We start from the raw sequence: 14,177 nt of genomic DNA, 5'->3' as shown, positions 1-14,177 counted from the left end.
CTCCACACAACTCCAGTTAGGGGCAGCCCCTAGCCTTGTACTAAGACACCAACATAACCCTTAGCTGGACATGAGACAAGGTTCCCCCTCCAGACACATTTGAACTTTAAGGATTTGGGCAAAAAGTCATAGCTGGGCCAAGTACTCTACCCCTGCTCAGTGATTACAATACTATTAGTGTCATGATGCACACTCTGTGAGCACCACCACAAAGGCTGAGGTTGGCAGGAACCTCTGGAGGTCACCTGCTCCAAGCCCCAGCTCAAGCTCAAGCAGTACCACCCTGAGACAGCTGCTCAGGAGGCTTTTGACATCTCCCAGGAGGTAGACTTGTGCTTCTGCTTGGCAAAAATATAATCATAGAATATCCCAAGTTGGAAGGGACCCATAAGGATCATCAAGTCCAACTCCTGGCACCACACAGGTCTGCCCAAAAGTTTAGACCATGTGCCTAAGTGAACAGTCCAAACGCTTCTTAAATTCAGACAGGCTTGGTGCAGTGACTACTTCCCTGGGGAGCCTGTTACAGTGTACAACCACCCTGCCAGTGAAGAACCTTTTCCTGATGCCTAAACTTCCCCGCCTCAGCTTAACACCATTCCCGCAGGTCCTATCACTGGTGTTTACAAAGAATAGGTCACCTGCCTCTCCACTCGCCCTCGCGAGGAAGTTGTAGACTGCAATGAGGTCCCCCCTCAGCCTCCTCTTCCCCAGGCTGAACAGGCCAAGTGACCTCATCCGCTCCTCATACATCTTCCCCTCTAGGCTCTTCACCATCTTTGTCACCCTCCTCTGGACACTCTCCAACAGTTTAATGTCCTTTTTGTACTGTGGTACTCAGAACTGCATACAGTACTCGAGGTCAGGCCGGACCAGCGCAGAGTAGAGTGGGACATCACTTCCCTTGACTGACTAGCGATGCCGTGCTTGATGCATCCCAGGATACGGTTGGCCCTCCTGGCTGCCAGGGCACACTGCTGGCTCATATTCAACTTGCTGTCAACCACGACCCCCAGATCCCTCTCTGCGGGGCTGCTCTCCAGCATCTCATAAAGCCAGAGTTGCCCCGTCCCAGGTGCAGGACCCGGCACTTACTTTTGTTAAATTTCATGTGGCTGGTGTTTGCCCAGCTCTCCAATCTGCCCAGGTCTCTCTGCAAGGCCTTTCCACCCTCATCCGAGTCCACAACTCCTCCAAGTTTGGTGTCATCAGCAAATTTGCTCAGGACACCTTCTAGTCCTACATCCAAATCATTTATAAAAACACTGAAGAAGACTGGCCCTAAAACGGAGCCTTGGGAGACCCCACTAGTGACCATCCACCAGCCAGATGTGGCCTCATTTACCACAACCCTTTGAGCCCTGCCCGTCAGCCAATTGCTCACCCATCAGATGATATTTTTGTTAAGTTGTACGCTGGACATTTTGTCCAGTAGGATCCTACGGGAAACCATGTCAAAAGCCTTGCTGAAGTCCAAAAAGATCACATCAGCTGGTTTCCCTTGGTCAACCAGACGGGTGATCTTATCATACAAGGAAATCAGATTTGTTAGGCAGGACCTACCCCTCATGAACCCATGTTGGCTGGGACCAATGACTGCATTGTCCTGCAGGTGCACTTCAATAACTTCAAGAATCATCTTCTCCATAATTTTACCAGGCACTGACGTGAGACTGACAGGCCTGTAGTTGCTAGGATCTTCTTTCTTACCCTTCTTAAGAATTGGCACAACATTTGCCACCTTCCAGTCTACTGGGACCTCTCCAGATTCCCAAGGTCGTTGAAAAATAATTGAGAGAGGTCCTGCGATGACGTCAGCCAGCTCTTTAAGCACCCTGGGATGAATCCCATCCGGACCCATGGACTTGTATGGATCCAGGTGGAGCAGCAAATCCCGCACGCGTTCAGGGTCGGTTGGGAGTTTGTCATTCCCACCGTCATAGTCCTCCCACTCAGGGCACCCTGGGTCCTGAAGCTCATAATCAGTGTTGAAGACAGAGGTGAAGAAGGCATTAAATGTCTCTGCCTTGCCTATGTCATTGTCTGTGAGGAGACCTTCCCCATCAAGTAGTGGACCTATGTTTTCTTTGGTCCTCCTTTTTCTGTTCACATACCTAAAAACCCTTTTTTATTGTCTCCCACAGACATGGCCAGCTTCAACTCTAGTTGAGCTTCGGCCACACGAATTTTCTCCCTACAAACACGAACAGCATCCCTGTATTCCTTCCTCATCGCCTGACCCTGCTTCCAGCAGCCGTACACTTTCTTTTTTTGCCTAAGCTCCAGTAGAAGATCCCTGGTCAGCCAGGCCAGCCTTCTGCCCCACCTGTCTGACTTCTGATATTTTGGAGTTGCCTGATCCTGTGCTTTTAGGAGGCAGTGCTTAAAGACTGATGAGCCTTGATGGACACCAATGCCTTCAAAAGCAGTTTCCCAGGGGACCTTGCTGACTAGTTTCCTGAGCAGCCTGAAGTCTGCTTTCCCCATATCCAGGGCTGAAGTTTTGGTGACAGTTTTCCTTGTCACCATAAATCCTAAACTCAACCACTTCATGGTCACTATGACCGAGATGGCCACCAATTGCCATGTCTCCCACAAGACCCTCTCTGTTCTCTAGCAACAGATCTAGGAGGGCACCTTTCCTAGTTGGCTCCCTTAGCACCTGCACCAAGAAGTTATCATCGAGGTACTTTATGAACCTCCTGGACTTGCTCATGTCGGCCGTGTGGTGATCCCAGTTGACGTCTGGCAAGTTCAAGTCCCCCATAAGGACAAAGGGACTTGATCTCGATGCATCTCTTAGTTCTACAAAGAATAATTCATCGGCGTTGTCATCTTGGCCATGTGGTCTGTAAGAGGCTCCCACAATGACATCCCCTTTATTTGTTCATCCCTTAATCCTTACCCAGAGGCTCTCAACTTTGCCATCCCCAACTTGAAGTTCCACACAGTCCAGCCCATGCTTCACATACATCATCACCCCGTCACCTTGCCTACCCTGCCTGTCCCTCCTGAAGAGCCTGTAACCATCTACTGCAGTACATCAGCCACAGGACTCATCCCACCAGGTTTCGCTTATGCCAGTGATGTCATAGCTGTGGGACTGGGCCAAGACATCTAGCTCATTCATTCTATTCCTCATACTGCGCGCGTTTGTGGAGAAGCACTTCAAATGCACCCCCCTACACGCAGCACCTTATGGAGCCGACCGAAGGACCTCACTGGCACACAGTCCCTGATTCTAGTGCACCATCCCTTAGCTCATCACCAGCATGCCTGGTTTTATCCCCTTCCCCCTTCGACTCTAGTTTAAAGCCCTATCTAGCAGCCCTGCCAGCTCCTGAGCAAAAATCCTTACCCCTCTCTGAGAGAGGGGCATCCCATCTGGTGACAGCAGGCCTGGTGTCACTTAGACCTTCCTGTGATTGACAAACCCAAAGTTCTGCCGGTTGCACCAGTCCCAAAGCCACGCATTAATGTGATGAGGCTGCCTGTCAGCGGCAATGCCCCCTATCGGAAGGACAGAGGCAAACACAACCTGTGCCCCTGATCCTTTAAGTAGTCGCCCCAAAGCCCTGAAGTCCCTTTTGAATGCTCTCAGACTTCTCCTAGCTACCTCATCACTACCAGACTGAAAGATCAGTAACGGGTAGTAGTTGGTGGGCCATACCAGGCGCTTGACTTTCTTAACGAAGTCTCTCACTCACCTGAGCCCCAGAGAGACGACAGACTTCCCCGTGGGTTGGGTCCAGTCAGCATATTGGGCCCTCTGTCCCTTTCAAAACAGAGTCCCCCATGACAATAACCCTTCTTTCTTTTTTGACAGATGATGTAGCAATGCGGGGGGTAGGTTGCCTTGCCTTAGGCACCCTCTCCAACTGGGACAGGCTTTCATCTACTTCGTTGTTCTGACTATGGTGTTCTAGAGCCTCATACCTGTACATAAGGGTAGATGGGAAGGTGAGGTGGGCAGGGACAGGGCTCGCCTACCACCCTGAACAGGAACCTGCCTCCATTCCCCCCCTTGGCCCCCACTGCTGACCAGAGCCGAGCCAATAAGCGATGTTGTTTTGCGCCTCTGTGAGAGCATATTTAAGATGGAAAAAAACACTGTGCCACACAGCAGCTGGGAGAGTGAGAGGAGTGAGGAACAGCCTTGCAGGCGCCAAGGTCAGTGGAGAAGGAGGGGGAGAGGTGCTCCAGGCGCCGGAGCAGAAGTCCCCTGCGGCCTGTGGTGAGGACCATGGTGAAGCAGGATGTCCCCCTGCAGCCCACGGACTACCATGGTGGAGCAGGGTTCCATGCTGCAGCCCGTGGAGGAGACCACGGTGGCCCTGCACCGACAGAGGCTGCCGCCTGTGGAAGACCCCTGCCAGAACAGATTCCGGGCCGGACCTGTAGACCATGGAGAGAAGACCACGCAGGAGCAGGTGACCTGGCAGGAGCTGCTGCCCGTGGGGGACCCAGGTTGGAGCAGTTTTCTCCTGAGGGATGGACCCCGTGGTACGGACCCATATCTGGAGCAGTTCTGGAAGAGCTGCTGCCTGTGGGAAGCCCACGCCAGATCAGTTCATCAAGGACTGTATCCCGTGGGTGGGACCCCACAGCACAGGGGACGAGAGTGACCTAGAAGGAGCGGCAGAGAAGAAGCGCTGTAGACTGACCATAATCCCCATTCCCCCGCACCGCTCAGGGGGAGGAGGTGGAAGAGGGTGGATGGGGAGGGAAGGTGCTTTTGGTTTCTTTCCTTTGTTTCTCACTTCTCTAGCTTGTTAGTAATAGGCAATAAATCCTACTGTCTCCCTATGCCGAGTCGGTTTTGCCTGTTACAATAATTACTGCGTGATCTTCTCGTCCTTATCTCAACCTTTGAGCCCTTTTCATCATATTTTCTCCCCATTCCTCTTTGAGGCAGGGAGTGAGAGAGCGGCTGTGGTGGAGCTTGGCTGCCCACTCGAGCGGAACCACGACACCTAGGTTTCCTCCTGCTGCCTGGTGGGATGAGGGAACTTTTGTCTTCTGCGTAGCAGGAGGCACCTGTGCTGCGGCAGGCTCCTGAGTCTGTCTCAGAGAGGGTAGAGTACACCTCCACCAGTCAATTTCCTGCTCTGAATCCCTGAGGCTCCTGAGCCTGCTCACCTCCTCCCAAAGCTCCACTACCTGGCTGAGCAGCTCTTCAACTCGGGCACACCTCCCACAGGCATACCCCTCGCTGCTGCTGTCATATACCAACAGGAGACTCAGGCACACCCTGCAGCCCAAGACCTGGACAGCGGTGTGTTTCCCCGAGCCCTCCATCTGAGTAGTCACATCGGTGACTGTGGCTGGAGAGGCCGCAAGAGGTGTGGAGGTCATGGCTTTCTGCCTAGTTGATACCATGGCCAGGTTCCTCGCAAGCAGGTTACAAGTACGGATGGGAAAGACTGCTGTGAAAGAGTGGCGAGGTGCCCTGTCTGCACAAACTGACGCACCACACCCTTCTGACACACCACACCCTGGTCACTCATGCTCCCTAGGGGCTGCTTTTGAACAGCCATGGAGGGGGCACTGCTGGCTCTGCCTACACCTTGTCAGCCTCCCTCACGAGGGTTGCCAGGTCCTAGCAGCTACCTCGGCTGCTTCAAGTGGCCTCGATGCTGGAAATAAAAACCCTGCCCATCTCAATCCCCCGTTCCACTGCAGAACGCATCTGCCCTGGAGCTGATTGCCTCAGCAAGTGGATCAATTTATACATACAAGTAGGGCATAGAACAAGTCTACATCAGCTTGTATAGATTTTTTTTCCCCCAACACAAGAGTTAAAAGCTACAGAAACAAAGAACCACCTACATTTTCACTATTTATTAACTCTGTCACCTCTGACAGACAACTGAACGATAATGCCAGTATTGGTGGCAGGTGTGGATACTTATAGGATTAGAAAGGCTTCAGACTACATTCTGAGAATGGCTTTCCTTAAGCATTTACCAGCTGTACCTCTCTCTTAAATTTTAGGAGTTCTGGCTCTCAGGTTACACCTGGAAAACGAGATTCTACAGACCGCTGTCCCTGGGACCATGTGGAATTTGAATCTTTTCCACTGAGGGGGGAAAAAAAAAGTCCTGAGATGCACAGGTTATTTTGTACTTAAAAACATGAAATGGGGTAAGGAGGGAGGGGGGGGAAGAAAAATGGGACAAGCAGTAGCTACCATAGAACAACAAGGCAGCATGGGGCAGAATTGGGCCACACAAGCCAACTGCTACGAACCCTAGTCAGCTTCTGAACTGCAAGGAGCCTTGCAAGCACCAGTGCCTGCGTGCCAGGTGCTGACCAGGAGCTACAAGCAGGTGGTGCCACTGGAAATGCTGTACCAGACTAGATCTGCCCTACTCCTGAGACTGACGCCAGCATTTCCAGGCACGTGGAAGAATCCCCCACCATCCACTTGCTGCAGCAGTCCCTCGCATGCACACATTTTCACTATGAACTTCGTTTAAAAAAAAAAACACAGAAACCCTGAATCATAGGGGGGGAAAAAAAAAAAAAAAAAAAAGAAAAACTTTAGCTGTGTTCGGAGGTTTTTTTTTTTAAACAAACAAACAAAAAAAAAACGTGTGAAATTCCACTGTGAAACTTTCATAATTTTGGCAGCTGAGGACGGGAAGGAAGCCTTCTTAAGCTTATTACCATTGCTGCATGATATAACATCTTACCCTGAGACAGCAGGGCTGGACTAAGTCACCTCTTCAGGTTCTGCCCACTCTGTGTCTCCACAAACATGTGCATAAGTACCATTTCCATCCCTCTACTATTACGGGATTTTATTAGGCATAAGAAATCCCAACTGCTTTAGGAAGTATTCAAGAGTTCTGGTTTTTTTTGGTCTGCCAATGACTTTTCTAAACTTGCTCGTCTGAATACTATGCCTACTGCCTTCACCAGCAGGTATAACAGGGCCAGCCTCACCATGCTCAACAAAAACGCACAGTAAGCATGCAACAAGTTCTCAGCATCTCGTAGGGACAGTTCTCTTCCCATCACAAAGGTTACAGACTAAAATATCAAACCATTAAAAAAAAAAAAAAAAGAAAGAAAGAATCAGCCTGAAACTATTTCCATGATTTGTCACCAAAGCGTTTTCTTGTCACTGGGAGGTAATCAGTTTGGAGACCAGCATAGTAAAGCCCTCCTGTTCGCAAGCCAATTATTGTGTTCTCAGTTTTTATTTAGCTGATAAACATTAGTTGCCACAAAAAACAAGGTACACACACCAACTCTAGACAGCCAACAGCTCAATACACCACAAGCCTCAGGAGCACCTTCAGGGCTAACATGAACCTGCCACTAACAGTCTTGCTCCCGCTGCCAGGAGATCTGTACAGGCATTTCAGTCAAGTCCATCATACCTCTCCAAGCAGTTCACCCCATACAAACAGGTGCTGGGATGGGATCTGCTTCCTCCAGGTGCCAACAGGAGCTGGTGCATTGAAGCCACCTGCCTTGACCATGATGCCAACAGGTCATGAGTTTTGAGGAGGCAGGGAAGAAAGGGAGGAAAATGGGGAAGGAGAGAGGAAGGCAAGGAAGGAGGAGAGAAAGATGCAGGACCTTTACCAGGCAGGATGTAGGGCCAGACACCCACCCTAATGCTTGCACATAGCTGGGACACATGCCAGAAGCAAGCCCTTGGCCCCAGAGTAAGGCCAGCCACACACATGTAGGAAGCCATTGGCTACCAGGCAGCCAACTGGCAACGCCCGGGGCTGGCCATACCTCCTTCCCACCCACCCATCCACCCACTGAGTGTAGGCGAGCCACAACGGGGGTGTGGGGAACCACATTTTGTGGTGGCCACCGCCCCCCATACCCTCTGCCATGACACAGCAGGGGACAGCCACTATGTTACAGCCCCGAGGCCAGCCTCCGCCACCGTTTTCCCCTCCCTAACCCCAATCCCGCTCCCGTTCCCGCAGGAGAGATAGCAGCCAAGCTCCACTACGTCCCCGCCCGCCGCTCACCAGTGGCTGCATCTCTGCGCGCACAGCAGGCACCTGGAACCGGTCTATCTCCTCCATCATGGTGACGGCAGGGAGGGAGGAAGAGCAGGAGGACACAGCAGAAAAACAAAAACTCCCGACTCCTCGCTCACACACACACCAACGCCCACCGCAACCTCATCACCGCCGTGACACAGCCACGCAGCTTCCGGGCTCACCACCGCCGTCGCCCCCTTCATTTGCATATTCATGAGAACGGGGGTGCAGTGGGCGGAGCCAGAGCGCGTAATAGCTCGGCAAGGGGAGATAGTTCGACTGCAGCGCTTTCGGCGCGTTTCCATGGCTATTGGAGTCAACTTCCGGTGGAGAGGAGGCCGGGATGGAGGACTGCCATGCCGGCTAAGGCGGGTGACAGACAGCGGCAGGTAGGGGGCAGGGCGACGCCGCGAAGACGACACCAAACACGGACCCGCGACGTCACCACCGCATCCCTAACGCTCCGTGCCCACATTCCCGTGTCCCCAATCAGCAGCACCTCCGCTATGCCTCTGTCACTGTCACATCACAGCGTCAGAAAAAAAAAAAAAAACAAACAAGAGGGAACGGGAGGACATGCTCCAGTTTCCGGAGACGAAGCCCTCCCACAGCCTATAGAGAGGCCCTTGGTGGAGGCTGTGTTATGTCCCTACCTCCTTGGGAAACTGACCAAACACCACAGCAAATATACCAAAACGTCTAGACTGTTACTTAGATAATGCCTACATCCTCTTTCCCTGCTCATTCAACTTCAAACAGCTCTGTCAAACACTACATACCACAACTTTAACACCTTCAACAACCCTTTTAACACTTCTTTCTATCTTTCTCCAGCCTGTATTTTCACCAAAGGCTCCGTCAGGGGCCAACTTAATTCCATACTTTTTTTTTTTTTTCCCTCCAGGATGCTGAAACAACATATCAATATAGCATATTTCATCCCATTTTCCTTCTTTCCTCCTTCTTCCACTCCGGATATTCCTATTCAAAGTGGCCAACCTGACCACACTTAAAACATCTTATCAAAGCCCATCCCTGCTAGGATTCAGGCTGCAACACAGGTAGCTTTCCTTGCCTGCCATTCCTTCATCTCTCTTCCTCTCCTTTCCATCCTGGCCCTGACTCCCCCTGAAGATTTTCTTCCTTTCTCCAACCCTCTGCCTCACTGCCTGGTGCACTGTGAATACCATTAGTTTCGCTCTCTGTCTTTCCTTCTTATCTCCCCTCCTGACATACACATTCTGGGCCTCCTTCAGGTGGGCCCCCAGTGACTGTTCACTACATCCCCCCACCTTCTGGAGCTCTTTCTGTGTATCTGGCCAGGCTTTAATCACACAATGAACTTTCAAGAGCCCTTGGGATAGTGGGTCCTCAGGTCTCATCCCCAAGTACTTTCTCATTCTGACCCCAAGTCTCTCATATGATTTCTGTGTTGCACATTATTATTATTCCAACCAGGATCGGCAAGTGGGTGCTCTGCCGATATTACCCCTCGTCCTGGAGGATGAGCTCTTTCCCATTCTTGTATAGCAGCTCTCCTCCTGATCATTCCCCTTTTTTCCCCTATAAACAACATACTTAGTATAGACATCATTACCCCCCCCCAAAAAAGTATAAATTAGGTCCTAGGAACTGGTCTAATAGTTCAGCTAGCCTGATGGGGTCCTCAATTAAAGACTTCATCTCCTTCTTAAAACCCCTAACACCTCTCTGCCAGTAAGGAGGAGGGGGTAGTTCACCTAAGAGGATACACAGTGTTAGTACTGTTAGTATCAGGGAAGGCAAAACTCTCAATCTCTCTTCTATCTTGTTCTAATTCTTAACAGAGCCTAGAGTACGCTCTTCTCTAGGGACAGTGTTAATTGCAGTCCCTGTCTCCCTTCCTGGAGTGACTGCTGCTGCCGCCGGTGCAATATTTGGATTATAGGGAGCATAACTTGGCTCCTTCTCCGAAAAAGGAATCTTATTGTTTACATATAAAGTTAAAGCCTGAGTTTTCATCAGACCCATATTTTGTCCAAAATACTGTTGTTTCCTTAATTGGCTCTTTTGTCCAGACTGATACACAATATTTTTATTCTTTTTCTTTTTTTTTCATTTTCTTCTTTTATCATTTCCTCTTCTTTTGAGATTATTTTTCCAATTTCTTATCATTCTTCAAGAAGAACTATTGGTAGGCACTCCCCCAGGGATATCTCCCTGTCCCCTTGGAACTCATATTTCCCATTTTTCCTAGCACATGTCAGTGTGCTGCTACAGAAATTGACCTCCTGCAGGGTATCACACACTAACGTTCCGATTCTGGAAAATGGGGGTGTACTGCCAAGCACTATACCGTGCAAGTGGTACCGTACACCAAATTTCTCGAGACTCTTCCTTTCTCTTTCTTATGTCACACTCTCTTATCCGTCTCTGGCCGCGCCACTCGCGGAGCTATGGAACTATGGATCTGTCCTGGTTTCAGCTAGGATAGAGTTAATATTCCTCCTAGTAGCTGGTAGGGTACTATGTTTTGGATTAGGATGAGAAGAATGCACAGGATGGCATCCAGGTGGGTTTTGAGTATCTCCAGAGAAGGAAATTCCACAACCTCTCTGGGCAACCTGTTCCAGTGCTCTGTCACCCTCACAGTGAAGTGCCCTCACAGCCCCTGAGAATCCAGCTTTCAGGCATCCTTACGCCATGCCAGCACTTAGCAAAGGGGGCTTCCTTACCAGGGCAGGAAGGAAGGAGGAAGTAAAACTATTTGATCTTTGTGCAGGGAGACGGGGGTTAGAATAGTTGGTCCAGAAGCACCCCAAAGCAACAACAACCGGAATGCATACCAGAATACCGTAACTGACCAGGGAAAGCTGAAGGTAAGAAAGAAGGACAGGCATGAGGGCTTGTTGCAGGAAGCACGGCCGAAAGCACGACAGACACCAGTAGAGTCAGATCATGCTCCATCTTATTGCCCGAATAGCCTAACTTTTATAGTGAACTTAACAGGGGCGGACAGTGTCTCACACAAGATTATTGGTCAAAAGCACTCAGACAAACAACTACAAGAAAACAACCCCACCTGCAAGAAAACAACCCCCTTGTGATTAGCAGTCACATAGACCTTGTCCTTGAAGCCAGCTACTGGTAACAATATTTTTCTGAATTCCTCAATTGGGCGATGTGGGAACACTGTCATGGGAACTTCTCATAGTTGCCCTGGTAGCTTGGTTTGCTCAGCTACAGCAAGCCATGGGATTTTTGCTGTTTCAAAAAATCCCTCAACGATTCCCCCCCTTTTTTTTTTCTTTTTTTGAGCAAACCATGCCCAATATAACATTTTTGCAAGTAACCCTTTAACCACATTTATCACAATACCACATGCAATGATGATTGACACCACAGCAAACGGAATCCTTAATCCCTCTTTGACTAATCCCAGTAACCATCTATGCATTGTTTCTAACAAATCAGTGAACCATTGATTGAAAGGATTGATACCATATTGAATCTTTCTCATGTGCTCTTTCAGGAAAGTAATGGATTTGTGAATTGAATCATTATGATCAAAAAGGTTTAAACAGTACATTCCCTTAAAGTCCTCACACCCATTCCTTTGGGCCAAAAACAAGTAGTCAATAGCAGCTTGATCCTGTAAAGTACATGTCGCAGACTATTTTGATCTGGTAACATCTCCTCAAGTATCTCTGTCGTGGCATAGGCTTGCTTCTCGGCCCAGCATACCAATTTTTCTAAATTGTTACCTGCGGCCGCAGATGCCACTCCAGGCACTAAAATTGCCAATGCCGCTCTAGCTGCAACCCCACACAATTCAACATTATCATTGCAATCCGGTGCAAGCAATGCCCACTTATGTCTGGTGATCTCACGCAATTGTAACAAGCTAGAAGCAAATACAGTGAGTTTATCTAAGTAACATGGGCATCTGATAGCATTTGCAGGGATACCTTGCCAGGCCCTATCCCCACAAATCAGAAAAACATCAGGAGGTAAGGCCAAAGCTGTACAATTGTTCCAAACACTGTAGTTGTTACCCCTTGTCTCCGTGCCATAAACCCCTAAACCCTGCTTAGCAGCGTCATTGTAATCACAGGTGTTATTTGTATTTCTGTACCCGTATGGCCCTTTCCAGGTTCCTGTAGCAGGATTCATCTGATAGCCACGGCTACGTTCACATTTGTAGCCACCTTTCAGGTTGATACAGATTTTACTACAGATACCAGGGTTTTGGCATTCATCAATATCTCCACAGTTTCTCTTGTCTACAAACTCAAACCCAGCTGGACAGTCACATTCATAGCCAATGTTGCATTCCTTCAGGGGCTCATCACCCCAGTCCTTGCAGTCTCTCTGCTGGTTACACACTTTATTGATATCTATGCATTCTCCACTTCTGCACTTGAATTTGCCAGGTCCAGAGCACTGAATAACATTGTTACAGTTGGCTTCATCAGTGCCATCCAGACAGTCTCTCACACCACTGCACTGCCTACTCCATGGACACAGTTCCCATCTTCACATCTGAACTGGTCTGGCCTGCAGGTCTGAGAAGGGCAGTTAATTTCATCACTTCCATCCTTGCAATCAGGATCTCTGTCACAGTCTTTTTCACCATCACATTTCCAGGACACTGGGATACACTGAGTTGACTGAGGACCACAGCTGATTTCATTTACCCGGCATGCTCTCATATGACATAGATCAGCACTCTCATCAGACCCATTTTCACAGTCCGGATCCCCACTGACCCCCACTGATCCCCACTGCCATCTGTTTGGCACACACTGACCACTGTTGCACACAAAGTCAGATTCAGCACACGTCTTCTTCACACAAGCACTCTCATCACTGCCATCTGAGCAGTCTTCACATTTTGCTCTAGCACCGTCGGCAGCAGTGCACAGGCAGGCGAGGGCGAGCAGCAGGCAGAGTGCCCCACAGCGCAGCAACGCCTACCGCCGCCCCGCACCTGTGTCACTTATACTACTCCTATTACCCATGCTGTTAGTGTCAGTGGCATCCTCCTGGTACCGTTTCTGTCTTTGTCGCCCCTTACTCTCCCCCTTTTCTTTTTGCCACTGACCATTCACCACAACTGGATGAGACACATGATTACTAGTTAGGAAAGAGAGTGTAACGTCTGCTATACGGCTGCAGGCAGTGCCAGCTGCAACCTTAGAAGCGGATTGTGAAAGAGCCTGCCGGTGGTCATTTGGCAGTGTAATCTGTGTCTCTGCACTCCTGCCCCGCAATAGAGCTAAGTCATCATTAGTAATCCGTAGCATGTGGCAACCCCACGGAATGTTATCCAGAAACATAGTTATAACACCGATCTGGGGACGAATAGTCTTTTTTGCATTGCAAGATAAACCTCTTATAAAAAGAATGCCAGAGAGAAGCAGCACAGCCGCTGCTGCCTCCATGGTTACGTCAGACAGGCTGCAGGGTCCTGATGTCCGCCCCTCTGCTATGTGCCGACTCGCCACACGGTGAGGGTCGGCTGCCGTTGTCCACTGACGCCTCTGGTCTCCAATAGCAACTCGATCTCGGATGTCCCGCATCGCACCGCGATTACTTCAATTTCCCGCGTTTTACGCGGCTCCGTTTCCCGCGTCCCTCCGCGGTTCTGTTTCCCGCGTCCCCCTGTGGGAATAGAAATGTTTTTGCAGTTACCTTGTTTAGAAGGAGGGAATGCGGTACTGAGATATGCTTACAGTGATAAGAAAGCTTAGCAGGCGACCTTGTAGAATGCAGACAAACAGACTCCTTAGGACAATTAGGTGAAAATCACGGTGTCAAGTCAAGTCAGATAAGTGAAGAAACATTACCACTTCAATCAGTAAAAATGTCAAAAGAAATTTGAAATTTAACAGGCCAGCAACTGAAGGCCATGCATTGTTTGTGAAGCATCAGATAGATTGTGAACCTGGATTACCCACTCAGTGGGGAAACAGGGGAGGGTCCTGCCATCAAAAGGTATATAAACTGTGTTTTGGAACTAGTAGATGCGCTCTCTCCTGCTTGTGGGGCGCCCGCCATTGCAATCGCGAATAAATTACTACTTCACTGAGATCCTGACCTGAGCCTAAGTTATTGGCTATGGAGTGTTTCTCACAATTTGGGGGCTCGTCCGGGATCCAGTCACCTACTGGGGAGCCCCAC

General features: G+C 49.7%; 1 protein-coding gene and 1 long non-coding RNA gene across 3 annotated transcripts in view; one reads left to right on the top strand and one right to left on the bottom strand.

The window, feature by feature from the left end:
* LOC311426336 (protein FAM219A-like) overlaps nucleotides 1-8,207 on the bottom strand; it is a 135,929-nt gene extending 127,722 nt beyond the window's left edge. For both annotated transcript variants that reach the window (XM_084502785.1, XM_084502786.1), the window contains exon 1: nucleotides 8,001-8,207. In XM_084502785.1, the coding sequence (XP_084358911.1) occupies nucleotides 8,001-8,060 (60 nt within the window). In that variant the 5' untranslated portion in view covers nucleotides 8,061-8,207. The remainder of the gene's footprint in view (nucleotides 1-8,000) is intronic.
* LOC311426422 overlaps nucleotides 1-14,177 on the top strand; it is a 566,016-nt gene that overhangs the window by 226,684 nt on the left and 325,155 nt on the right. The window lies entirely within an intron of this gene.

Source organism: Aythya ferina (assembly GCF_964211825.1).
Source record: "Aythya ferina genome assembly, chromosome: W".
In the NCBI taxonomy this organism is placed as follows: domain Eukaryota; kingdom Metazoa; phylum Chordata; class Aves; order Anseriformes; family Anatidae; genus Aythya; species Aythya ferina.
This window is presented reverse-complemented; position numbering and strand designations above follow the sequence as displayed.